A 27704-nucleotide genomic window follows, 5' to 3' on the forward strand; every position below is an offset into this window, starting at 1 on the left:
CGAAGACGTTGTGACGGTCAGTGAACGGAATCAGGGGAGAAAGCATGTGAAGTTGGGGGCAGAGCTTTGCCTACGAGAGGTGTTAGGTATCGACAGTGCACACGGGCGTCCCCGTCTTTACAGCCAACACATCTTCGAATTGGTTGGTGTACGTGCCGTACCAGCTGTTAAATTCTTTAATATTCTCCGGTTGGAAGTATCTCTTAAGCTTTAACAAATTTTTTCTTTAAATCAATGAAGAGAGGTAATGGTTTCCCTCTTCAGGGAAAGAATGTAGGAAAACATTATTTAAACATTTTATAAAGGCTGGCATCCTCCACTTCCCCGTTTTTTAAGGGCACAAAGTTGCCATTGGTTTAACCTGCTCATTTCTGATAGAATGATGCAGAGGCCAGTTTAATTTCATCTGTACACATATGACACGAGTCACTGTGCTGTCAAACGAATTTTAACAAAATAGGATATAAGCTTTCATTTAGAAAAACGTGTTTTTTAAAAAAAATTAATTTCCCTTGAAAAACAAGTGGATTAACTAGAGGAACATTTAGGGTAGGGCGGGAAGAAAGTTCTGTTTTCTTTTTGTTTTGAAATTCAAAACCCAAGTTAGTTTTGCAGGTCTAGCCCATACGTAACGCGGTGGTCGCCAGGTTTCTGTGGCGTATTTGTCAGAGGGCAGAGAGACGTGGCGCAGAAGCGGGGAGCTGAGCTCCAGACGGCTGGGCCCCCGCATCTTCACGTTGCCTCCCTGTCCCCAGGACCACGGCCTTGGGCGTCCTAGGCCTGCTTTCTTCGAGGAATCCCTCCCATTCCTCTACTCTTTGCTCATCCAGGGTCAGATGCACACTGCACACAGTAGCGCAGCCCTCTTTAATTTAGTGCTTCCATTTTCATTTCTTTTAAAATCAAAAGAAAAATGAGTATAATAACAGTGAACGTATGATAGGTTTTTTAGGGAGGAAGGAGTCCACGAAGGCAGAAGTCCTTAGAGCCCACAAGTCATGACGCAGCCCTGAGCCCACCCCTTAACTCACCAGGATCTTTCTTCCTGCTTTCCATTGGGACTGCTATTATGTTCTGACAGTTTAGCATCCTAATCACCTGATGTATTCTGATGTGATACATTCCTCTCTCTCCATCAGTTAGTCAGCCTGTTTGCAAAAAATCATTGAGAACCCTTTCTGCTACATATTGGATGTAAAACGGTGAACGTCACAGACAGCATATTGTGGAAGGCAAGTATTGAACAAAGAAGTGTGCCAGATGCTACAGAGAAATACAGGATACCATATAATATATAACAGAGGGATTTTGTCCAAGTACATTGTTAAAGTATTTTTTAATGTATCCTTACAGAGAATCTTTATATATTTAAGAGCAAATATGAATGTAAATTCTTTCTTTCCCCCATTTTTATATAAAACATAGACTATTCAACTCAACAAAAAAAACAAACTCAATTAAAAAATGGAAAAAGGTATCTTTAGGATTTTTTATGTATAGTATTATGCTGTCTGCAAACAGTGACAGTTTTACTTCTTGCTTTCCAATTTGGATTCTTTTTATTTCTTTTCCTCTCTGATAGCCATGGCTGGGACTTCCAATACTATGTTCAATAATAGTGGTGAGAGTGGGCATCCTTGTCTTGCTCCTGATCTTAGAGGAAATGCTTTCAGCTTTTCACCGTTGAGTATGATGTTAGCTGTGTGCTTGTCATGTATGGCCTTTATTATGTTGAAGTAGTTCCTTCTGTGCCCACTTTCTGGAGAGTTTTTATCATAAATGGATGTTGAATTTTATCAGAAGCTTTTTCTGCATCTACTGAGATGATCATATGGCTTTTATTCATCAAAAAGAACACAACAAATGTCGGTGAGGATGTGGAGAAAAGGGAACCCTTTGACAGTGTTGGTGGGAATGTAAATTGGTGCAGCCACTGTGGAAAACAGTATGGAGGTTTCTCAAAAAAACTAAAACTAGAACTACCATATAACCCAACAATTCCATTCCTGGGTACATATCCCCCCAAAACCAAAAACACTAATTGGAAAAGATACATGCACCCCAATGTTCATAGCAGCATTATTTACAATTGCCAAGATATGGAAGCAAGTGTCCATCAGCAGATGAATGGATAAAGAAGATATGGTACATGTATACAATGGAATATTACTCAGCCATAAAAAAGAACGGAATTTGGCATTTGTAGCACACGGATGGACTTGGGGGGGGTATTATGCGATGTAAATAAGCTAGACAGAGAAACACAGATACTGTATGATATCACTTATATGTGGAATCTAAAAAATACAACACACTGATGAATATAACAGAAAAGAAGCAGAGTCACACATATAGAGAACAAACTAGTGGTTCAGTGGGGAGAAGGGAGGGGGGAGGGGCAGTAGAGGGGGGCGGGCAAACTATTAAGTGTAAGATAGGCTCAAGTGTATATTGTACAACACAGGGAGTAGAGCCAATATTTTGTAATAACTATTAATAAGTAACCTGTGAAAATTGTATAAAAATTTAAAAAATAAAAATAAAATTAAAATGTTTTTAAAAATGGAAAACAGATTAATTAGACATTTCTCCAAAGAAGATATACAAATGGCCAATAAGAACATGAAAGGATGCTCAACATCACTAATTATTAGAGAACTGCAAATCAAAACTACATTGAGGCACCACCTCAAACCAGTCAGAATGCTATTATTAAAAAGTCTACAAATAACAAATGCGGGAAAGGGTGTGGAGAAAAGGGAACCTTTCTACACTGTGGGTGGGAATGTAAGTTGTTGCAACCAGTATGGAGAATGGTATGGAGGTTCCTTAAAAATCTAAAAATAGAGTTGCCATATGATCCTGGCAATCCCACTCCTGGGATTATATCTGGAGAAAACTCTAATTCGAAAAGATACATGCACCCCTATGTTCATAGCGGCACTATTTACACTAGCCAGGACATGGAAACAACCTAAATGTCCATTGACAGATGAATAGATAAAGAAGATGTGGTATGTATATATACACAATATATAATATTACTCGGCCATAAAAAAGAAGGCAATCATGCCATTTGCAGCAACATGGATGGACCTAGAGATTATGATACTAAGTGAAGTAAATCAGAGAAAGACAAATGTCATATATCACTTACATGTGGAATCTAAAATATGATACAGATGAACTTATTTATGAAACGAAAGCAGACTCACAGACTCAAAACAAATTTATGGCTACCAGTGGGAAAGGGGGTGGGGGAGGGATAAATGAGGAGTTTGGGATTAGCAGATGCAAACTACTGTATGCAAAATAGATAAACAACAAGGTCCTACTGTAGAGCCCAGGGAACTGTATTCAATATCCTGTAATACACCATAATGAAAAATAATATGAAAAAAATCTATATATGTGTATAACTGAATCACTTTGCTGTACATCAGAAACTAACACAACATTATAAATCAACTCGACTTCAATTAAAAAAAAAAGTAAACCCAAGAAGAGATGCTACTTCCCACCAATTAAGATGGCTGTTGTCAAAAAACAGAAATTAACAAGTGTTGGTGAGGATGTGGAAAAACTGATTCTCCTTTTGACTTTTCCCCATGTAGCCTTTGAAAAAAATGTAATTACATTTATTGATATTTCTTTGGCTGCTAGATTTTAAGTGATAGAACTTGCTCACTTCAAAACCCTAAAGGGAGTAGTATCCCAGGTTTTCTTCTGGTATTTCTGTGAGTCTCAATTTGTACCTTAAATATTTTATTTCTTTGGAATGTATCTTAGCTTGAGAAATGGTATAATATAGTGTGAAGAAAATGTCCCATTTTATTTTTTTCCATAGAGCTACCCAGTTATTCTAATACTGTTTATTGATCTGTCTTTCTCCTCCTTCCCTGGTTGGAAATACTACATTTTAAGTTGAGTCTCTCTTATCTTTCTGGTCTTGATTTCTGTTTCTCCTCATGCTCCAATCCCACACTGTTTTAACTATTGAGGCTTTAGAATATGTTTAAAATCTGGCTATGCTTATTCTCCCTCCATCTTCTTTTGTCATAGTTTTTCTAGCTATTGTTGCTTGTTTGTTTTCCACTATTAACTTTAGGATCAACTTGTCTCTTCAAAAAAAAGGTTTGTTATTTTTATTGGGATTGTGTTACATTTATGAATTAATTATAGAAAATTTGATTTTTTAAAAATATAGAATCATCTTACGCAGAAGCTTGGTATGTCTGTTCATGTCTCCTTTTGTGGCCATTAGTCGTGTTTAAAATGTTCCAAATAGGTCTTGAACATTTCTTGTTAAATTTAGTCCTAGACCCTAATTAGGGTCCTTTCTTCCATCACTTTTTTTAACTGTTGCTTTTACATGAGGAAGCCATTCCTTTCTGTAATGTTAATATTGTACTCTGCTACCACTATGAATGTGCTTATCATTTTTGGTAGTTTTTTCAGGTGACTTTCTTGTGTTTTCCAGTAATACAATTATATTATTTGCAAAGAGGAATGATTCTACCTGCTTTCTGAAATTTTTGCCATGAATTTTTTCTCTGGCTTATTGCTTGAACTGTATATCACAAGTAATGGTGGTACACATTCTTGTCTTGTTTCTGACCTTCCTGGCAGTACTTCTAGTGTTTTCCCATTACTTGTGATGCTGGCTTTTGGGCTTCAGATTATGGTTTTAGACTTTAAAGATCTGGGTTCAGATTTTCTTCTCTACCAGTAACTAACTAAGAAACATCAGGTAAATAATCATCTAACTTATCTGATTTATATCAGTATCTATAAAATGAAGGAAAGAAAAAATCCCTACCTCACACAGCTATTGATAATTGTGAAAGCACTTGATAAATTGTGGGGATAAATGTCCCTTGTTATTCCTGTTTTCTCCTGTACAGAATGCTTCCCTATGGAACACTTGAGAATTGTAGAACTGGATTTCCCCTTTGTGGCTCTGAGCTGTCCTGTAATTCCATTCACAACACAGTTCCTACATATACTCCAAGGTTGGAAAGAAATAGTGCTGTTTGAATGATGAGCAAATTCCTTTGCTGACATTTAACCAAAATGTATTCCAAACCTGAAGCTTTTTGGAAGGCTAAGAAATGTTGGTCACCGTCTTGTAAAAAAGTGAAATAAAAAATGTTTATGTACCTCAGCCCTTCCTGACTGAGCTGGAGTGAGTGCACTGAGGTGGTGTTATTCTATGGTGTTTCAGTTCTGGGAAAAATGAAACCAAAAAATATAGGAAAATTTTCAAGAGTTTTGGTTGTGAAAGCTTTCCTTTTTTTTGTCTACTTTGGTTAACATTGAGAGGGCCGTATAAATTTGATTCAACTGCAGCTCTTCTGCAAACTGATTGCGGCCAGCGATCCGTAACTATAAATGTTGCTTCTGTGTGGAAGTCTGCGTTTTAGAGAATGAACTGTGTGTCCAGAGATACTGGTGGCTGCGCTCCTTTGTCAGACGGTCTCCCAATAGCCTCGCCCACGTGTACAGTAACTGGCGTGTGGAGGAGTTTTGTATCCTCTTAAAATGAGCTTCCGTATTAGTTTCTGTGCAGAGTTGTGTCTTGGTCCAATCTGATAAGATTTGCAAATGTACTTTTCCTTTGTAAGAAGCCACCCACAAGTAGCTCCCTTCCTCAAAGGGTTTTTGTTCCTTGAAGTGTATCAACTGCTCCTTCCCTCCATGCTTGAAAAGTGAAAGGTGTGGTCATTTGAATGTCCCTTTTGTTGTCTAACACCACTTACCTTCCTCTTTTAGACAGCTCTCAGAGGACCTAGGCATTAAGGTGATAAAGTTACTTTTTCAAGCTGCAGCAGCCTTCTTCACCTGGTTTGCTGGTACATCTGTGGCTTTGGAGATGCCTCTGGCTTTGTCACGTGGCTGGGCTTCGGAAGAGAGCTGCGTACTCCCTCATTTTCCTAGATTCCCTTCTCTGACTACATGTCGAATCTTGAGGAACCTGCCCTTTTCTAGAATGATTGTGGATGCAGTTTTGCATGAAAAGCTAATGAGGCCTTAATGTATTCTCTCACAAATACTAGTCTGAAGACACTCCCGTCTCCAGCACGTGTTCTGGATTTGTTAGATGATCTTTAAAGGCATGCACATTTGAAAACATATTCCTTCTGTATTTATATATGCAAAATCATCCTTTGTGAATCGACAAAGCAAACGCATCATGAGAGAAAACAATGGGAGAAGGTGCCATAAGGTCCATCACTGGATTCAGTCCTTTCAGGGAAATTTGGAAACCCTGGCTTAGTAGGCGTGGGCGGCAGGTGCTCCAATAGCAGCAGTCCCGTCGTTTACATTATTTCACTTCACGAAGTGCTTATCAAAGCAAATTTAGTACATTAGAATAAAAGCCAAACTAGAGAGCATCAAATGAATCACTCAGAGACCAGCCCCATTACAGACAGAGCCAGAACTGCTAGTGGGACCTGGCACAGCAGAGTGTCTGAGGCTCCCTGAACACACCCACCAATTCCAAATGAAGGGGACCCCATCCCTAGGTTAATTCAATAATAAGACAGGAGTCAGGGGAAAAGTGTGTTCGTTTCAGTGGGGGAGCATGCTTCCTCACTGTATAAAGTAAAATCAACAACCTAGAGAATGACAGTCTGTGTTCAATGTATCATTTTTCTCATTAGACAAACTTCAGAGGACAGAAAGCATCTTCTTGGGCACTACTGTATTACCGGCTGTTAGCAAAAGGCAGTAAAGATCTGTTGATTGATTGGTTCATTGATTGATCGCTGGGGGATATAATGAGTACTTCCACCTTTGAAACAACCTTAGTTTGGAGGGGAAAGTATGTCTATCGTTCGTTATGTAAACATAACAGCAAGCAAAGTAAATAAGATGGGCCAGAATCAATTCTTAGGTAATCAGGAACAGACTCTCTGACATGGAAATGGTTTACATTACTCCAAAAGCAAAATTTTGCATTTAGTGTAAGAAATAGTGGTAAAACACCAAGCTTTTGCTTTCTACCAATAGTGTAAACATTACTCTAACATGTAGTCTCTGGAAATAATTTAGTTAACTCTTATTTTTATACGCATGTTCTGTTCTGGAGACGTGATGCAGAAGTACTGACGGAAAGTTTTTTCTTTAAGTGACAGTTTGTTTACAGAAATCCCTTGAAATCTTGATGTTATTGAAAAGTCTGAAATAATTGTTGCCTCGAAATTGCCTGTTACAGAGCAGTTCCCCACTTTGTTAGTAAATCGCCTAAAATCCATGAAGGTCATGGAGACTGCGCCCTCCGTGAGACGAAATATTTATGTTCCGATCCCCCAAACATATTGCGGATCATTTTGGTGTTTTAAGTTGAGGGTACGTAGTAAATTATTCCAAAATTATGGAGGCCAAATGTCATTCCGTCCAGAAGTTTGTGTCATATCTATGTATCTGCGGGCAGATGACTGTTCAGGATAATCAGACGCAGGCTTTGTCAAGTTCAGTCTAAGTAAACACAGCTGAACATAAGCAAGTTGGACTATAAGGGTTTTTTGAGCTTTGCCAACAGCATATGACCTTGGAGAATGCTTTTTTTTTTTAGTAGTCTGCTTTCAATGGAAAAGAAGAATTCTTTTTGTTTCAGATTAGCAAGTGATGATTAGAAGCTTGTTATATTCTAATTTTTAGATGCAAGACAAATGAACATCATGCACATACCCAACAGAAAGCTGCCTTCCTGAGGGAGTTAGGCCCCCCTCAAGGAACTGAATTTAAACCGTGAGAGTGGAAGCCCATTAAATGGCGTTTCTTTCTAAAAGAAAACGTTTCTTTGTTGTTGTTTATTTGTATTTTGGTTTTTGTCTCTGTGCCATTTCAACAGATTAAAATTGTGGCTCCAAATATGCCACTAGAAAATGGACTTTACTGACTTATCCATTCTTTAAGAAGCATGTGTCCCTCAGTAGGAAAGAAACTTTGCATTGTCATTAACGTTTGGTCTTCAGGGGAAATCCTCATTAACTGTTTTATGCTTTTCACAAGTCCTTTTTTTCTTCTTTCTTTCTTTTTTTTAAAATACATGTTTATTTTCATTTACCTAATATGTTCTTCTTTTAGCCTAGTATGGAATCCGATGTTACTTTTTTTTTTTTTCCGGTGCGCGGGCCTCTCACTGTTGTGGCCTCTCCCGTTGCGGAGCACAGGCTCCGGACGCGCAGGCTCAGCGGCCACGGCTCACGGGCCCAGCTGCTCCGCGGCACGTGGGATCCTCCCGGACCGGGGCTCGAACCCGCGTCCCCTGCATCGGCAGGCAGACTCCCAACCACTGCGCCACCAGGGAAGCCCCGATGTTACATTTTTTTAAGGGCACTTCGTGGTTAAAATAAAGTTCCTGTTAAATATTTCATGTCAAAAGGTGGACTTTAAGTGAGAACTTTGGTAAAAGGTGGATTAGTAGAGATTTGCCTTGAAACTTGTAGCTTTTCAGTGCCCTCTGACTGGCAGGGAGCCAGCTACATGCCCTGCTCTTTCTGTTCTTCACTTAAGGAAACTATTTCTTTCTTTTCACCCTTCGGGTGTACATTTCCTCCTGAGAGCAAATGCAGTATGGATAAAGGGTGTGACTAATAAAGTTTTAAAAATAATTCATCTTTCAAGACTTTGGTATTTGACACTTTTTAAAATCACATGCTGGATAATATTAGCCAGCATATGGGAAAATATTTAGATCTATGTGCTAAAACATTATTCATGTGAGACCCATCCGTATTTATTTCTTTGTGTACCTCTTACCTACATGCTGATCGATTTCCGTGTTGTGATGCTTGCAGGAGATAGTATCCCAGTGTTTCTAAGCATGTTGCTACGTCACGCGGCCCGCTGAGCCCTCTCCCCGTTCAGGGCGGCGTCCTGCACCCCTGAGCACGTCAGCATCCGCATTCGAGGCCCTCAGAGCACTTCCTGCCCGCAGCGTGTCACAGTCAGGCTGCCGACGGCCGTGCCCTCCGAGCTGAAACGTGCTCCCCCCCCCAACCCCCGCCTCCCGGGCCCAGAGAATCACCACCCGCCCAGTCCCGGGGGGCAGGCAGCCCCCGAGGCACCACGTGCCCGAAAGCAAGGCGGCCCCCGAGCGAGCGCCCCACGGCTGCGTCCTGCTTCCCCACCCCCCTCCCGCCTTGGGTTCCCGCCACCACCTCACCTTCCACTGGGGCGAGGGGGATCGTTCTGGAATCCGGGTCCAGGCATGTCGCTGTTGCACACCCTTTCGGGAAGGAGTTCACGTTCCTTCTCCCGGCGCCCGGCCTTTGGTGATCTCTCACCCGCCCCTCCGCACGCCTCACTCGCTTCAGCCGCACGGGAAGATGCGACGCGGAGGTGAGGTGCCGGCACGGCCCTGCCCTTTCACGCAGTTGCTGCTTCCCCTGGAGCCCTGCTCCCCGTCTTCGCCTCAGCGGCCCCGCTCACCTTTACCCTGGCCGGTGCTGGCCCGTCTGTGCTGTGTCCCGGCGCCCCGACGGTGCCGACGCCGGCTGCGTGCAGGCGGCAATGGCGGAGGGTGCTTTGCCGGACTCGCTTGCCCACGGCCTCTTCTCCGCCGCCCCGGAGGCGCCTCCACACTCGGAGCCCCACTCAGGGCCCCCAGAGCACTAGTCACCCTGAGCGCTTGCCATTTACTCAGTGAGTTGCTTGGGGTGAGACCCATCTGTAATTCGTACGGTATGTCCCCTGCCTACGACCCTTCGGGTCGCGAGCTTTCAAAGATGCGAACATGTGTTCACGTGTCCGGTCACATCGGTTAGTTGTCACGCGCGGGCGTCCTCCGCAGGCGGTCGTGCTTTGTGTACTTCACTGTACAGGACTGGGCGGACCACGGTAGTGCGGTATCTTTACTTCAAGCCCAGGTTGGCTGGAAGGAAGTGTAAAAGCAGCGGTGATGTAGCCGGTACTGCTGAGACGTAGCGGCGATGATGTAGCGCCTCCTATTGCTGACGAGCTGCTTCAGCTCCACCGGCTCCCACCTGCCCTCCGTCCTCCAGTCAGTACGTTTTCTGTCCCGTTCCCTCGATGCAGCCCCTGCGCGCCAGCCACTGTACCGGACTACTGTCCTCTTCAAGGGACTGTACTCTAAGATTAAAAATGTTTTCTTTATTCGTCTGTTCGGTTTTTATGTGTTATTTGTGTGGAAAGTACTGTAACCCTATTACAGCACAGTACTGTAGAGCCGACTGTGTTAGCTGGGTCCCTAGGCTAACTTCGTTGCACTTAACAAACGTGCTCTCGGAACAGAACTTTTTCGTGTGTATTTCTAGGGCCTATCACGGTGCCTGACATTTAGAGTGCATTCAGTAAATGTTTGCTGAACCAACCAATGAACCTGTAAAGCAGTAAACGAAGACACCATGGAGAAGAGCCCAGTCTATTGCACTTAAAAGATTGGGCTTCTAGTACCAGCCCTATTGTTTATTAAGTTTAGCCTCGGACCTGTCAGTCAGTTTTTCTGAGTCTCAGTTGTAAAATGGGGGAAATGATACAAGTGTGCACAAAAAGGAAATGAGATTAATTGCACATTTATGACTTGCAAAATGCTTGATAAATATTGTCACCACTGTGAATTGTGTTAAGTTGACCTGGACCTTAATTATGCCCCCCCAAAGGGGGGGGGGTAAAATGCTGTGTACAAAGTGTAATTTTCCATTCGATACTCAAAAAAATTTGGTTTTTACTTGGTTAAGTTCAGCTTCACTGTAGTGTTGTTATCCGTTCTCTCTGAAAGCACCAGGCATCCAAAGATGGCACAAAAATTTCAAGGGAAATTGAGTATCTCTCCCATTCTGCTGTGCGGTGGGAAGAACTTTTTAATAAATGTTGGTATCTTGGTGAGATATCAGGAGCACTGAGATAGCCTATATATCCTTACTCCAATTTAAGGATACCAAGTACAGCTGTTTAGGATAAAGCAGTGATACAATTAAGGTCTTTTAGGTAATGTATGTTTTAAGTAGTTATTTTTTTCCTTGTGGAATTGTATCAGTGAGCTCTTCATAGAGATTTTTTAATAACAAAGATTAGAGACCTGTCTTTTAAGAACTGGGCATTTCCAAAGCTGTTCCCCCAGATCCAAATGCCATATTCTATCTTGAGTAAAGATCTTCAAAATTTAAAACTTTTTCCAAGCAATTAAGAGTAAACACGCTAGCATACCTATATGATTGCGTGGATAACACATGCAAGCTGCCAGTCCAATAACAGCTACGTGCGCCAGCCCCAAAAATGAACAGCGAAAGACCAGTTGCTGACATAATCCTGGAATTTGCCTTGGTACGCTCATCATTTTCACTCGCATCGAAGACTCCATTCTAATGTTTTGCATATTATGGCTACTAAGCAACTTAAGTGACCTTCTCCAAGCCATTGCAAAACTGAAGTCTCCATAATGTGCAGTCTTGCCCTTTGGGGAATTTTCCACACTAGAGTGTCAGAGACATAACATGCCTGCCCATGACCCAGGGGAGACGATTCAAATAAGAAACTCTTTTGAATGGTTGTGTTATTCATTATCTGTTCCATTTCAGGGTAAATCTTCAACACCGCAGCCTAGTTTGCTGCCACTACAAAAGGAGTTCGCAACTGTGGGATAATTATAGCTGCTCTTTATTGAGAATTCCTGGCTGCCTGGTGTTTTGCAGTGATTATTACTAATTTCTGCAACAGTCTTCATTGTTCCGTATTTTGTGTCTATTTTACAGATGAGAAAAAAAATGAGACGCAGAGATACTGACTTTCCCCAAACCAGATGCTAATAAGCAGCAGTACTGGGATTCAGACGCGAGCTCTCTGGTCCCAGATCTACTCTCTCCCCATTGCACGTTACTGGTGGAGGGGTAAAGTGTGATTAAGTGAATTCCACCCTTCACAGTTCACACTGATTAGCAGTGAACAGGTGCACTCAATTTCTCAATTCAAGATAAACCAAAAAAAGGCACTAATCCCATTAAAAGCAGCTGTAGGAATTTGAGTAACTAATTGGGTTATTCTCTTTCTGTCCTAAAGACTGCTAACATTAGCATGGAATTTCCATTTGAATAATTTTTCAATTAATCATAAACTGGGACTCCCATTTCTCAAGCAGCCTTTTGACAGATGCTTTCAACACTTGCCCCACACGACTCCCATTACCTCCTTTTTTTTCCTCCAGTATAAAAATAATCATCTTTTTTTCATTTCTGGGCCCACTTTCTGCTTTTCCTAGCCTGCTAATTATTTTTATGATGATGGTGATTACTTGTGAATAATTAATTCAGTGCATTTTCATCATTACACATCCTTCATTTCTTTACGCTTCTCCAAGGGGTCCTATAAATCAGCACAAACACAGATTCCTTTGCCTTTCACTTTGAAAGAAAGGATTTTTGTGCATCCTTTTGTCCAAATAAGAATCTATTATCTATTATCCAATAAGCTATCTAATAAAATAACTTAAAAAATTTTTTTAAATTAATCTCATGATTTTATTATTTTTTTATAAGAAGATCATTCAATTTTAAAAATTGAAGTACAGTTGATTTACAGTATTTGTTAGTTTCAGGTGCACAGCAGGGTGAGTCAGTATTTGTGCAGATTGCACTCCGTTAAAACTTATCACAAGATAATGGCCACATGCCCTGCGCTGTACAATAGACTCTTGTTGCTCATCTACTTTACACACAGCAGTTTCCCCTGCCCCTCCCTCTCCCCCCTGGTAACCACTAGTTTGTTCTCTCTGTGAGTCCACTTCTGTCTTGCTGTACACATTTGTTTGTTTTATTTTTTAGATTCCACATATAAGTGATATCATTCAGTATTGGTCTTCGAAAGTAGGCTGAAAATCAGTTGGATAATATATCCAGTTACTTAGAGTTTGGAAAATAAGAGAAATATATTTTTTTAAGAGCCCGACCGACCCACTCCTATTCGCATCTGTGCTGAGGGCTGCGTGATTCAATGCCGCCCGAGGCCGAATGGAACGACGGCTCACTTCTTCCTGCGTGTTTGTAACGGCCTGTGTTCAGCGCCTGTTGCGGTGGCCTAGGAAGGATGGTTTCTTCTCTCTTGTTCAGTGGATGCTTTTAGCTCCCCTGGCTTTGGACCCACGTGCCAACCGCATGTGTAGTGAGTGGCTCGCTCCTGCTGGCTTTAAGTGGGTGTGCGTCTAACGGGACAGACCTCTAAAACAACAGGGGACACAGTGAGCAGCGCTGTGGCACATGGGTAGTTTCAGGAGCCTTCCCAGCTCTTTAGTCTTCGTGAGTAACTGTTCTGCCCCTTTTGTGTTCTCCTTCTGAGCGTGGCGAGTCCCCACTAGGGAGGGGGGAGACCACATGCCTGCGAGAGCTGGGAATCTTGCAAGGAATTACGATGTTCCCGGCTGTCGCTACCCAAAGAAGGGGCAATGTTTTGTGCCCTCGTGATGAAAGCATGTAGTTTGTTCACCCTTGAGCGTGAGACCCAGGCTCTGCTGTGTAGCCCTTTGGTTCAAAGCGATGCCTGTGCTCTTCTTCACAGTGTGTGCTCGTTCATCAGCTATTCCCGGCTGTCTACGGAGAGTATTTAAATCACCCTTGAGTATATAGAGTTTATCCCATCACCCAACCCCAAAGTGTGACTGAGTGGGTCTGGTCGGTCCTACAAATGTAATTTTTGATTCTTTTCTCTTTTTTTGCACAGCTTCATGCTTTTCCCTGTCTCCCTTTTGTTTATTTTAAAATGTTTACACAACTGATTGTTAAAATATATTTCCCTCTAAAGTCACCAGAAAGTATGTGAAAGGGTAGAAAATATCAGGAATTACGGAGGATTGCCTTTAGTCCAAAAGTAATATTGGATTCATTGTCCATTTCTCTAAATCGGTCATTTTTAATGATTAAAACAAATATGTTTTCTCTTTTATTTTTGAGGTGTCTTATTTACTTTTAAAACAGGCTATGACATTTGCACAACATTATGTATGGCAGGTGCTTGGCATTTAAATATATTTAAGTCATGCGAATGTGCCATTCTTCTGCATTTAAATTTCCATGAAATGGCTTTACAAGAACTTTTCTGTACGCTATACTCATTCTTCTTTCTGAGAGTCGTCAAGCTCTGGTATTTTTTCTTTTAATCTAAGACCCTAAGAGTGTTTGCGCGCTCTCTCTCTTTACGGTTTCTTTGCTTCGTGTTTAAGCACACTGTATTTTTACCGTCTTGTGACAGAAACACCCGTGCTGAAGGCTGCATTGCTTAAGGCTGTGGTGTGGAGCCTATGTGTCTAATTGGGTCGGCGGCGGCAGGTGGTGGTCCCGGCACAGGAGGGACCCACGTGCTCTGCAGAAAGAAGGGGCTCAGCTCGCCCTCCAGCAGCCACGCCGAGGGTCCTTCCTAGGTCTCAGCCTGTCCCTGGACCTCTGGGTGGCTTCGAGGTGACGACCATTAGCGCTTCGATCCTTTTAAGCCCTTTGGGCCCAGATGCTCTGCCATCTGTGCTCCTGGTCAAAAGCAAAGCCGCCAGCAGGCCTCGACAGGCCCCTGTCACGGCTCAGTCCAGCATCCTGACCACTGAGCTCGACTTCGGTGATTTTGGTCCCGGGGGTGGCCACGCTGTTTGCGTGATGGTTCTGTTCCCCTATCCCTGTTCCTCTTTAGAGATCATATAGCTCCAGTTACCTCTCAGGGCTGCTTTAAAAATAACAGATTAAAAATAACCAAAAACTGTTTGTAAACCTCATCACAGTGTATAATAACACCGTGCTCTGTTCTTTTTGAGGCAGGCCTGAACAAAATATTCTTCTAAGGGCAGCAGAAACTAAGTTTACTTGAGTTTATAAAAGCTTTTTATCCTACCCTAGAAAGAAAAAAAAATCCACATTAGGTTGAATAATTACTTTTTGATGACCCCCATCTGGATTACCATTTCCCAAAGGAAAATTTAAAAAAATATAAGACTCCCCAAAATAAAAGTCCCCACCATCACAGCAATATAGAGCTGGGCCTACGTGTTTATTTTCAAAACAGAAAAACACAGATCTTATAACAGTCTGTTATTACCATAGCTGTTCCAGTTAGAAGAATGAGGGTGATTTGATTATACTGAAGTATTGTGTAATATATTACAATGAAAGTCTTGGGTCCCTTTATCCTCAAGTTTGTATTTGTAATGACTCTCCCTGAACTATACATCACAGCATAGCAAAAACTGTAATACCTGGGGAAAGTAATGCAAGTAAACTTTTATTACACTATCCCCCCCAAAAAAAAGGGCATTTTTAAAGTGGTATTATATTCATGTTTAAGCAAAAATAGACAAAAGCATTTTGAACCTAGAGTCACCCATTTCTGAACGGCATTTTCCTAATACAAATGTTATATCTGCTACTGATACGAAGGTAGAATCAGGAACTTGGTTCATTAAACGCAGCCCCGACGGATCCTCCTGAGCCATAGGACCCTCGGCACCCCCAAGCGACCCGGGGTGGCCCCCTCAGCTGGTGAAAGTCGACTGACAGCTTCACTTCACTCAGGGAGTTGTGACGCCGAAGCCCCTCCTGTGCACCAGGCTCTGTTCCACGAGCTTTACGCTGGGCACCTAAGTCAATCCTCACCGCAAGCCCGGGAAGGCGGGGTCACTGTTATCTCCATTTTGTAGGTGAAGCTGAGACGCACATAAATGACTCACCCAACGTCCTGTTCCTAGTGAACCCGCCAACTATCTTCTTAGGGCCCTAAGATACATCCTGTGCCTTAGAGAAATTATCGTACAAAAAGGTGCGTTTGATCTATGAAATATTTTTGTTTTCTCCGCAAATAGATCAACTTGTTAGGTGAAAGCAACTTATCCCCTACTCTCTTCTAGAAATTTCTTGTATCTACATTTTGGTGATAGCAGGGAAATAGGATCTATATGCCACTGGAATTTAATGAATGGTTTGGGGTGTAGATTCCTAGTGATTATCTGGTCTTCTCTTGGTCAGATTGGGTCATCAGAAGACTTCTAGACTAGGGACACTTGGACCCATAGCCACAGCCCAGGCCTGCAAGGCCTTCTTCCTCATCTTTCCGCCTCTCCCTGCTTTTCAGCTTCTCCCACCTTCAACGCCATCAACAAAAATCTTCCCAATTTTCATTTGAAAGTCCTTCCCCACCCTAGTTTAGACTTTAAATGACTGTTTCTGAAATTAAAAGCAGAAAATCACAGAACCTTTAAATGTAGAAATGTGTGAACATAGAACACTGACATGCCAAGTATAATTTTAACATTTTAAGTGTATTAGGAGCATCAAAATGTATTTGAAATGTAGGAGAAGGACTGGTAATACTGTTCATCTTATGTCTAAAATATGCTTCTCTTCTATTAACAAGCACAGCAGACGAACTGTGAGGAGGGAGCTGTCACTTGCACCTCTTCTGAAAGATCCAAGGGGTCGGCGAACGGCGCCGCTCTTGTTGTGTCGTCTCTGGTGTTGATGCATTCAGACAGGTTTAACAGCAAGATCTCCTAGTCTGAAGTGTCATTTCTGGTAATTTAAGGAATTTGAAAAGCATGGCCATAATGTGAGCCAACTCAAAGCTACACTTCAGTTCATATATCAAAGCAAAAGTACTTTTTGATGATTTTTCAGAGATACTGAAGAGCTTGAAAATACATGGATGGAGCCAGACTTTCCAGCCAGTTTCTAGATCATAGCAAATGCACATTTTTCCATTTAAAAGGACTTTTTTTGCTGAAGAAAGTCGTATTAGTACGTTGTAACCTAACACTATTCAGCTACATATTTATTAAACATCAACCTCCTAGAACTGTGGTGTGGCGGCTGTTATGTAGTCCTTGTGCTGTTGCAGCACTCAGAGGATGAATGTCAGTGTCGGAACATTGGGACAAAATTAAAGTTTAGCTGAGAGTCGGAGTAAGACACCCTGTTTTCAGAACTAGTAGCCCAACTTGCATGTAGAAGGGAGCACTTGTATAAACAATTAATGCTCCTTGCAACATACAGGCACACACAGAAGTTATTCGTGTAGACTTAGCAAGTCATTTTCTGAGACTCTGGCTAGAAACCTAGCTTGCATGGATGAAACATTTGGGGTAACATCTCCAATATTCCCCTTGAGAAAATGAAGTAACACAATCCATTAGACACTTAAAGTTAGTAGATATTCTTTAATGTGGCTCCAGTGTTCTTTGTCTTGGCATGTTATAGTGCTCTGGCACAAAATAGCATCAGAAAAGCCATTTTGTCTTTGAAGATGATAGATTCTGCACAATTAATGCATTAATCTGAGCTCATGGGCTTTGGCCAGAGTTAAGATATTTCATCCTTACATAATGGTTTTCATATTAAATCTCTGAACAATACTATTTTTTCTGATGAGTACATGCAGCCCCATATTCTAGATGTAAAACATACAGTGAGAGGAGAGGTTAATTTTTAGAAATTTTTACGAGGATTTCTCTAGTTCCTGGTATACATGCTTAAGCTTTCTTCTGAGTGTTTTAGAAAACCTGATAACCTGAGTCTAGTGCGATTAGCCCTGCTTTCTAGGGGAGACAGTCGGAGCACAGAGTAACGTAGCGTCGAGGACCTTTAATATGGTTAGTGGAAAAGATGGAAGGTGGAGTTGGGACATTCTAATTGGGTGGCCCTATGCTTACTTGAAAGGTCACGGTCACGTTACAGGTCCCACTTCCTGTGCCTTTCGTCCTCCAGTCCAGACTGATGAGGTCAGAATAACTGTGCGTTTTACCAGAACAGAGGTTCAGCTGGGAATTAAGAAGGAGCCACCAGCCTCCAGGTTTTTCCTCTGCATAATCAGAAAAGCCGCAGGAAGGCTCTGCAGCTCCCTAACTGACAGAGAGCCCATGGGCACTTAGAGGGTTAGCCGCGGTCGTGGGCGCTCCCGGAACAATAAAGATGTCCTGCTGTTGGTGATGGAACTACAACCTGTCCTGAAAGCTTTGAGATGTCAGCTACCCCAGTCTTCGCTCTTGGTCCAGAATAGAGGGGTATGGTTTCTAACTCTTTTATTTTCAGGGAGGAGATAGAGAGGAGGGTGCATTGACAGAAAGGCAGCTGAAGGTGGGGACCCTGCGGATCCAGGACATCTGGGCACTATTAGCTATAGTGAGAGGCCAGCCCACGTGAGAGGTGGCAGGAAGGAAAAGAATCTTTCTCCAGATGGTGGAAGTCATGGCTGGAGGAAACCCTGGCTTAATTTTTAGAAAAGATTTTCTTTAAACCCTGAAATAATTTTGGAAGCCACTCATTCTTTAAGGCCTCGGGATAAATAATTTAACTAGTATATCGCAAAGGGAAAAGAAATACCAGCTCCATCCATGAAGATGAGGCGGGTTTCATTTTATAATTTTCACTATTCCGAGAGGCTCCACTAATCCTTCCACGAGGAATAGCCTTGAAATCCACCGAGTTTCGGTGCAGTCTCTTCCTGTCATGCTGAAGCTTTAAAGTGTAATTCCCCTTCAGTCCATGGCATTGGAAGAAGCAGTTTCATCATCAACAGGTAAGTGTTACAGGTTGTTGGGTAGGTTTTTTTCCTTCCTTTTTGAGCAAAATCACTTGGGATGATTTATCTTTACTTATTCAAAAGCTCTAACTACCCCAAAGAGAGGATAACCACAGACATTTCCCCTACAGTGATGCGGCAGCAGCTGTCTAGCAGTTACTTCGCAGTAATGCAGTCCTGGCAGTGCAGCAGTGATTTTAGGGATCTCACATCTATTCAAATGTCTCTCTAATTTAAAGTCTGAGGGTGAGCTCAACAGAGCTTTAGATTTCCTGTTCTGTGATTTGGACTGACTTTTTGATGTTACAGATTAAATAATAAGGAGGAAAAAAAGTCATTTTTTTTATCTCTATGGTCTAAAATACTAGCAAAAGGTATAGAAAAGGTGTTTAATAGGTTTTGAATAGGCTTTCTATGTAAATAATGCATTAGACCTCGCCATGGTCTTTGAAGGTGGCTTTATCAACTGAGATTGCTTAAATGATGAAATGCTAGTAATTGTTGTTTTAAAGATAACCCCTTCTTGTAACATTCGAGACTCTCTAAATTCAAGTTTAAACTGGGTAAAGCTGGATTTTGAATTCTTTCAAGCCGTTTCTTTTTCACAGGCGAAAAAACAAGAAACAAAAAAACAAAACCAAAAAAAAAAAAAACATTGCCACATCAGGGGAAGCCAAATGATAGATTATTATCTTATTTGTTAACAAACGGGTAAGGAAGAAGTAGAAGTTCAGTGAAAAAGCAAGTTCTAAAACGCATACAGGGACTTACATAAAACAGAAGCAATATTCTAACAAATTCAATAAAGACTTTAAAAATGGTCCACATCAAAGAAATCTTAAAACACGTCCAAAATGACTCCTTTTAAAAAAATGTATATAAACTTGCTTTGGGAGTCGATACATCCAAATATTAATTTGAGTTATCCAACAATGCCCTCTATTTTCTCTTTTACAATTCTTCCTGGATTTTCTGCAGCGAACCTGCATGCCTTTCTTATTAGAGAACAACAACAAATGCTATTTTTAAAAGTAAAGAAATGTCCAGCCGCGGTGGAACCAGTCTGTAGGGGTACGTGAGCCCAGCCCAGATCCAGTGTGTGGGGAAGCAGAGAGGGACAGGGTCGGTGCCGTCTGGTGTGAGTTCCTGCAAATCTGGAGCGATCGGTATTTCAGAATCTGCAGTGAGGCTTTATATCTACCCGACTCACCGGGGTCTCCTGCTTTATCTCAGTTGTTCCAAGTATGTAAATAGCTCCAGAAGCTGGTCATGTGCGCCAGGGTCTCTCGGGACCCCTGAGACCAGAAACGCTGAAGCCGGGCTGTGCACATCTGCTCTCTCCAGCAGCGGCTCCAAAACCGACCAAGTGTGAGAAGGCACATTTGTCAAGCGTCTGGAGCTCTCTTTCCATTTTAATTTAGGGAAACATATATGATTTTTAGATTATTTAATTAAAAATACTTGTTTTCTTAATCTTAATTTTGTTTACGTTTCAGTGGTGTGAGTAGTATTTTGTGGAACATTTTACAACAGGACTTACTGATTAAATTTGAAACAAAATCTCAGTGCAAAAGATGTGGCCATATTTTTATCTCGTTTTATGACTAGAATTATTACCTCAGGAATATATAGCAGAATGAATATTTCTAAACGGCATTTCTCAAACTTGAGTGGACACTTTGCCCGCAGGGCTGTGTGCTTTGCACATCTCAAGTTGCAGTAGAACTGAATTTTCTTTATAATTGTTTCTCTGCTTAACTTTATAAGGAAACACATGTCCAAACTGAGGATAGCCCCATTTTAAGTTTCAACATGGTTTGGGTTTTACAGTATCCAAGATTTTCCTAAAGACGCATCTCTTTTTTTCATTCCTTTTCTTTTTTGGTCTTAAAACACGCTCTTTTGGCTGGTTCAGTACGTTGTTCCTGCCAACCAGTTGCTTTTATGATAATTGACAGCGTAGCTGATTTTTGGAACCTTGGGATGTAAAAAGGCATTTTAGCTCAGACGTGGGGCCGGCAGAGCCAAGCTACTTGCAGAGTGAGAGACGCAGCTGAGCTGGCCTCGGACCCCGGCCTGTGCCGGGGCAGTGACGGCGGGCGGCCGTCTGCTCAGACCCCTTCCTGCTCCTGTCACATCCCCTCTTGAGCTACTGGGCGCCGCTCCTGCAGGGGGCTGGCGAGAGACCTCCGCTCTGCTGAAGGGGCATCGGGCGGTGGCCCGGAAACCCACTGCTGCTTAAATACTGACCACGGGCCGAAGAGACGCAGAATACTTGAGCCGGATACGAGCCGGTGAGTTTATACCTCAAAGGAAAAGCGCACGTGAGAAAGAACACTTCACACTTAGCACATTTCATAGAACGAGCGGATTGTAAATTCTCCGAGCCCCACTCAAACGACCTCCGTTCTCTACAGCCGCTGGGGCGTCTCCCCAGATTTCATCTCAGCATCAGGAATAGAAAACAGTCTCCCTAGATTGCCAGATGCTTATAGTCCTTTGCTTTCCTACAAAAGTAGAAATGTTTCAGCGTAGAAGGGCCCCTGTCTGCTGTCTTCCTCCTGCTGGCGCTTCTGGGGACCCCCACTCTGCAGGAGGCGGCGCTCGGACGCTCGCAACCCCAGCGATGCGGGCAGCCCGCCAGCAGCAGGAGAAGCACGCCCTGCCAGCACCAGTTTATGTTTTGTGCCAAAACCACCCTCGGCACGGAGACGCCCCCAAAGCAGCTTTTGACCCCCCAGTAGTCAGCTTTTGCTTGTTGGTTTGAAACCTTTGACGTTGAACTTTGTTACGCGCTGTTGTCACATTTACTACTGATAGAGAAGCAAAGCGGGTCTTCCCTTCATTCCTTTTTATGAAGCCTTTTCTTCTGTTGCTGGGAAAGGAACCTGAATCCACACCAAAGGACACTGAACTAAGCGCCCTCTCTGCCTTAGAGGGAAATTACGGGATTCATCTTTGCTGCGAGGTCATTGTTGAAATTCGTGAAACTAATTGAGGATACCCAAAGGGGCATCGGCGGGGTCTCTGTGTTTACACTTCAAAGGTATCTTCACAGGCACCTACCTGTAAAACACATACACCCCAAGAGTAAGCAGAGTTTTATAACTTCGTGGTTGGCCGTAGTAGACTTGCTTGTTGGTGGCAGGGTCCCGGCAGGCCGCGGGGATGCAGAGCATCCTCGTTCACACTTCACCTCAAACCAGCTCTCGCGGACCTTCCCGGGGACCTCCGTGTCCTCCTTCCACCTAGAGAGTCAGCAGCCGCAGGCTTCCTTCCCGTCGTCTGCACCCTGTTGACCATCCAGGTGGGGAATCGGACGCTGGTCCCCTGTGTACACGCGAGACAGCTTCGTTCGTAAGCCAGAGCATCAGTTACACGGTCTTTTCTAAATTATGTTTTGTTATTTCCCTAATGTTATTTAACCTTCATGGAACTTATTCTGCTTTTGCCAAGTCTTTCCATTGGATAAATATCTCCATAACCTATTGCTTCACTTTGGCAACAGAATTGCTGCAATTTGTGGGCAAAATTGAGCAAAGGCCTAACTGGTTTTTTTTTTTTTTTTTTCTCTCTGTAAAATGTCCAATGTTGTTAGTTTTTCTTGTCCTAAACAAAGGCACTGACTTACTCTCTGTTCTGGTAATGCCTTGTTTCTGTCACTATCGAGCAAAGATTTGCAGTTAATAGCACCAAACAGAGAAAGACTTGACAGACAGCAGACACTGATGCTGAACAAGCTACGACACGAAGTGCTTGGAAGTGTGCCCACACGTAGGATGTGATCTGTCAACTGGGATTGTGAGGGTTCTGCGAATTCAAAGTTGGCATTCTTTTCCTTCTGTTTATGTAAGCAATATTATCATTCCAAAATTATCAAGCAGCAGAGGTGTAGCTAACCATCCAGGCCTACCTCGTAGGGGCCAAAAGATCCAGAGGCTAACAGGGCTCCAGAGGGTGACCAACTACTCAGGAATCCAGTTATTTTTCCAAAGATTCCCTAAAACGAAAGGAGACCAAAGGGACTAACATTTATTGTTCCATCTGGGGCCAGACGCACTTAATCTCATTTACTTTTTTGTAACAGTCTTGCCGTTTATTCGCTATGCGCTTCTGTTGTGTTTGCTTGTCTTCTTTCTCGGCGGGGTAGGTAGGGTGGCCCGGAGTGAAAGGCTGTGCAAAGAGCTCACAGTGACCGTTACTATCTCCTGGTCTACACCGCCTGGCCTGACTCAGGATGTATCGACAGCTTTCCCTGATTCTTTTCATCCATTGAGGGCATCAAGGTTTAGCTGCCTTGTCGACATGGTCACGTCCCTGGGAAAAGTCGCCCTGGTTGGACTGTATTGTGATCATGTCCCTGGTCTCCGCCCCCCCCCCCCCCCCGGGTCTCTCCGAGTTTCACGACTCTCTGGGAGCCCAGGGCTGGAGATGAGGCTGCACCGCGGCAAACCAGCTTTGAGCACTGCCGGGGAGTTAGGGGAGGAGAACGAAGGGAGAGAACTGAGGGCAGGGAAAGCCAGTTTTCCAGAGGCCGTGGAGCTCAGAGATGCTGTGAGCAAAGTCCCTATTCTTCGTGCTTCTCGCGTGGGGTGCGGGGCTTCGTTCCGTAGGTTCTCCATGGTGTTTGTCGCCGGTGGTGCTGGTGCTGGTGGCGGAGGTTTAACCGCTGTATTTCTGGCGTCTCTAAGGCTGCTGGGAGCTCCAGCCCCACTCTTTGTTCTAAGCTTCCGTGCCACGCTGCTGCCCCTTTACCCTCCGGAATCTCTCCCTCCAGCATGTCTATTTTTGCGATCCTGATACCTTGTTCTTTTGACCAGAGGAGCTCCCCCAGAGAGGTTCAATCCGGATCAAGAACCCATTTCGTCTTCCTTTATAAGGGGCGGTGTTGATAGACATTCGTGCTCTGAGTGAAGCGGCAAGCCTGACTTTCATGTCCTACAGGATGAGGGGTCCGTGTGGAGCTCACAGACCAGTGCCTGCTTCTTCCAATCCGCCAGGAATCCTGCGTTGCTGTCAGCACTGGGTCTGTTACTCATCGGCTAACTCGCCAGACGGGACTATCTGCCAGCCCTTTTTCTGAGATGAAGGTTTGATTTCCATGAAATCACAGACTGCTGAGGCACAGGCACCCAGAAGATCATCTAGGAACCCCTTTATTTTATAGTTCAGGAAGCTGTACCCCAGACCTCATGCGGCATCACGATCTGCCCAGAGGCACACGGCCGGCGAGTGGTGGGCGGAGACCAGAATCTGCCCCGGAACGGTCAGCACCCTTTCCCTGTGCCATCGCCCTTCTCACCAAAACGCCCGATCAGTGTCTCAGAACAAATTGACCTCAGATGTTTGTATGTTTATGAGAGCTGCTTTTTATTCTTTATTACCATTCTCATCTTATTCCTGCTTCTTTTGCAAAGAGATTTTTTTCACATCTTTGTAAAAAAAAAAAAAAAGTGTAATCGATTTTCAACATGTTTCCTGACGAACTTTCGTTCCTTGTAATTAATGATGAAAGGCCCGAGATTTAAAAAGATAGCAAAAAAGGAAAGTAATCAAATTTTTGCTTTTCTTTACAGACACTCTGGAAAATAGATCCAATAAGGGTGACAGGTGAGCGGTATGTTTTTATTTGCCATTTGTGCTTTTCAGTGATGGTCTTCTCTACATACGCCGCAGTGAGTTTGATCATTTTCTTTCTGTTCTGCTTAAATCTAGTGCAGCTAATAGAAAGGGACCGAGCAAGGACGACACGTACTGGAAGGAGATCAATGCAGCCATGGCCTTAACAAATCTCGCACAGGGAAAAGAGAAGCTGCAGGGGACCACCAGCTGCATCATCCAGAAGTCGTCCCATATTGCAGAAGTGAAGACAGTCAAAGTGCCCCTGGTTCAGCAGTTTTAAGAGTTTGTCACTTTTCAGATCAGTGGCTGTTCTTCGCATCAGTGTTTTTTCATAAACCCTCATCCTAGCAGCTGGAGCAGGAGTGAAAATGACTCCTTTTCAAACCTCTTCTTATTTTTAATCGTCCTAAATATATCACTTAGTTGCTTCTATAAAAGACGTATAAATTATAAGACCTCACTTTAATCAAAAATATTAACTTATTTTATGTTACTCCAAGTATGCATAAAATGTCTGCATTGCTATTACAGTAAGTGCCTTGCTTTCCCGAAAATAAGCTGAAACGTGGGCACAGTAGAGCAGCTGTGCCTCAAAATGACGACACCACAATGCTCGTTAGACCGTGTGTGCCATTGCGGATGGACCTACCCACGCCAGGACTGAAACCATAATTGCTGAAAGCCCTTGAAATGTATTCACTAATTCACATGCTAAAACTTGGAAATCTGTTCGGCCCAAATGAAATGTTCCTTTAAAAAAAAAATTCTGAAGTATTTAAAATTGTTCAGTGTGCTTTGCAGAGGGACAGTGAGAATTTTACGCACGTATCTCGCCTGCATATCTGGTTGGTTACAAACTTCCAAAATAAAAGGTTCGGGGATCACATAATGTGTACATTCAAGAAACATGGCAATGAATGTGATCAGAAAAAAAGTTTTTAAGCACTGCTGGAAAACACCACAATGCTCTTCAGAATTGATTTGGATTTTCTTTTTCTCAAGTTTTGCCGAAGTTTTCAAAAAGTTTATTATCTAAATAACTCGAAATGTTCCCGTATAAAACTAAAACTATAGTTTAGGTTTAAAACATAATCCTGTTCGCATTAGAGTTCAGTGTTTTTTGTAATGGAAACTGATTTTCATATGGAATAGCTAAAAACCTCATATTTGGTCCATTTCAAATTACAGTTGCTGATGGACAACTTATATTGCGTTGAGAACAAGGTAATAAAAGAAATGTATCTCGATGTGAATATACATATACACACAAAATTGATTTTTAAATTTAAAACATATGGGAAACAAAACATTCTCTGAATTTTGCCAAATAGGACATTAAGGTGAAATCATGTATTAAAAGAAAGAACATTTTGTTTCTAAATTAGACTATCATGGAGTGAGAATAATCAATATCAAGAAAGCTCTTTTTCAATCAAACGTTAATATTCTAATCAGCTTGGGGAGGCTTGAAGTTTGAATAAACAGTACGGATGCCAAATATAACAGAATATTTGTGCTCAGAGAAGTAAAAAGGATTTGTCTCTTTTATGGTGGGATGTTTTTTCTGAGTATGTAACCTATTTTATAATTTTTTTTTTAAACTGGAAAGCGTTCTTGTGAGTGTGAATGACAGCCAACAGTGCAGCCACGTGGTGACATTTTTCTTTATTTTGCAAAATGCTTTTAAAACCAGAGGCTGCTCTAGTTGATATATGGACAGTATCAGTCTTGATAGACATTGTAGGACACTTTTTCATGTAACATAACATTTGGGGATTGGGTTTATTTAGTGTAATGAAAATAATTTGATATTAAAATATTTTGTACATATATATATTTTTACTTTGTTTTCTAAATTGCTGTTTGCAGTAAGAGTAAGTGCAAAGCAAGATATGTAAGTTATGACTGTATGATCAGATGAAGTATGAGTTCTTCTGGTTTACAAGATCCTTAAATAGTTACAGATCCATGATAAAACTTTGGAATCTTTATAAAACAATTTTTCGAAAATGTGATCATGTCAGTGGAAACTAAGGACAAGTACTTCATTCTTTTTCATACTATTATAAGTTATTCTGGTATTAAATATTTTAATAAAATTGTTTTTGTTTTTACATATTTCAGTTAGATGAATGGATGCTGGTTGTTTTTTTTTTTATCTGAATTAGTCACAATTCATTTTTACCATCTTTTCAAAAAGAATCAACAAATTTGTTCTATGTTATAAACCATGGATGACAAGCCAGTATAGGACAGCTCTTCACATGATTGTTTTTAAATACCAAAGCTTGGAGTCTGGCCTATAAATACATCAAGGCGATTTGATAATTAGCACATCCTGGCATAATAGCTCCAATACTTTATTTTTTCTTTTGCTGCTTTCACATTGTCTGGAAATCAAAGTCCCCCCAATCCTTTAAAAGCATCTTCAACAATGCTGAGTCAGCTGCTGAGACTCTAACTCATAATTTATGTTGTAGAGAAATAGAATTACCTCTATTCTTTGTTTTACCGTATGTAATCATTTTAATAAATTTAATAACTGCCAGGAGTTCTTGACAGAGTTAAAATAAAAGTTAATTTCTAGACCTCAATGATCACATGAATTTTGTTTTCCTTTGAGAGTTGACCAGGTGGAGAGAGCAGTAGACAGAAGAGTCCATTATATGCCGTTATTCTCCTTAGCTTGGTCAGGGGTATGATATCCGGGCACTGCGTTTGTGTTCGGGTTGAATTTCATCACCTTAGACCACCAACCCACCCTTGAAGAGCCGAGGAAAAGTATGATGCTAACTGTTAAAATACATAACTTTAGAATGAACATTTTCATCAAAAACCTTCTTCCAGTAGCTCGCACAATACGCACCATCACCGGGTGCTGCGCACTGGCGAGAACCTTGGCTTTGGGGCCGAACAGACGTACGTCTGCATCTCAGCTCTGTCACTCACCACTGTAGGGTCCAGACTCAGTCACTCTCAGCTTCAGCTTCTTCATCTGCAAAGAGACAGTAGTGAGTTTTACCCTGTAGACTTTGCTGCAGGGTTCAGAGATAATATACAATATATAAAGTGCCTACCACAGTGCTTGGCATTTAATAGGTGCTCAATAAATGGAAGGTGTTATCACATAATTTTAATTCCCTTATATAGGGTTTATGTGCAAGAAAGTAGAAATATAAATGGAATGTGAGATGTGGGTAGTTTAATAAAGAGCCTTGAGAAATGGAAGACTGCAGTGAAATGGTAAAAGTTGGTATCAGAATGAGAACTTCAAGAAAGATCATTTTATTGTCATTAGTTTGAAATTCCTGGAGAAAAGCTCAAAGTCGAACGAAGTTAGGGAAGAACAGACATGGCCACAGGAAACGCAGCGTGTGCAGCGCCTTCATTCTGAACAGCAAGAATTGCTTTCGCCTCTGTTTGTGCTGCTTGATCCTGTTCAAGACGACTAAGAACTCAAGCTGCTGTCTGTGCTCTCTGCTGCTCCAAGTAGCAATGTTTAGCAAACAGCGGCAACAGCCGTGGTCTGCTTTTAAACTCATCCAGCTCAGAGGCAGCACATCATGCAAATA

The 27704-nt window shown here is 42.2% G+C and overlaps 1 protein-coding gene across 2 annotated transcripts in view; it reads left to right on the top strand.

The window, feature by feature from the left end:
• Window positions 1–26724, top strand: part of MKX (mohawk homeobox) — a 62114-nt gene extending 35390 nt beyond the window's left edge. For both annotated transcript variants that reach the window (XM_067030601.1, XM_059058693.2), the window contains exons 6-7: window positions 24087–24120; window positions 24226–26724. In XM_067030601.1, coding sequence (XP_066886702.1) covers window positions 24087–24120; window positions 24226–24412 — 221 coding nt within the window. In that variant the 3' untranslated portion in view covers window positions 24413–26724. The remainder of the gene's footprint in view (window positions 1–24086; window positions 24121–24225) is intronic.
• The last annotated feature ends 980 nt before the right edge of the window (window positions 26725–27704 follow it).

Source organism: Kogia breviceps, chromosome 3 (assembly GCF_026419965.1).
Source record: "Kogia breviceps isolate mKogBre1 chromosome 3, mKogBre1 haplotype 1, whole genome shotgun sequence".
Classification (NCBI taxonomy): Eukaryota; Metazoa; Chordata; class Mammalia; order Artiodactyla; family Physeteridae; genus Kogia; species Kogia breviceps.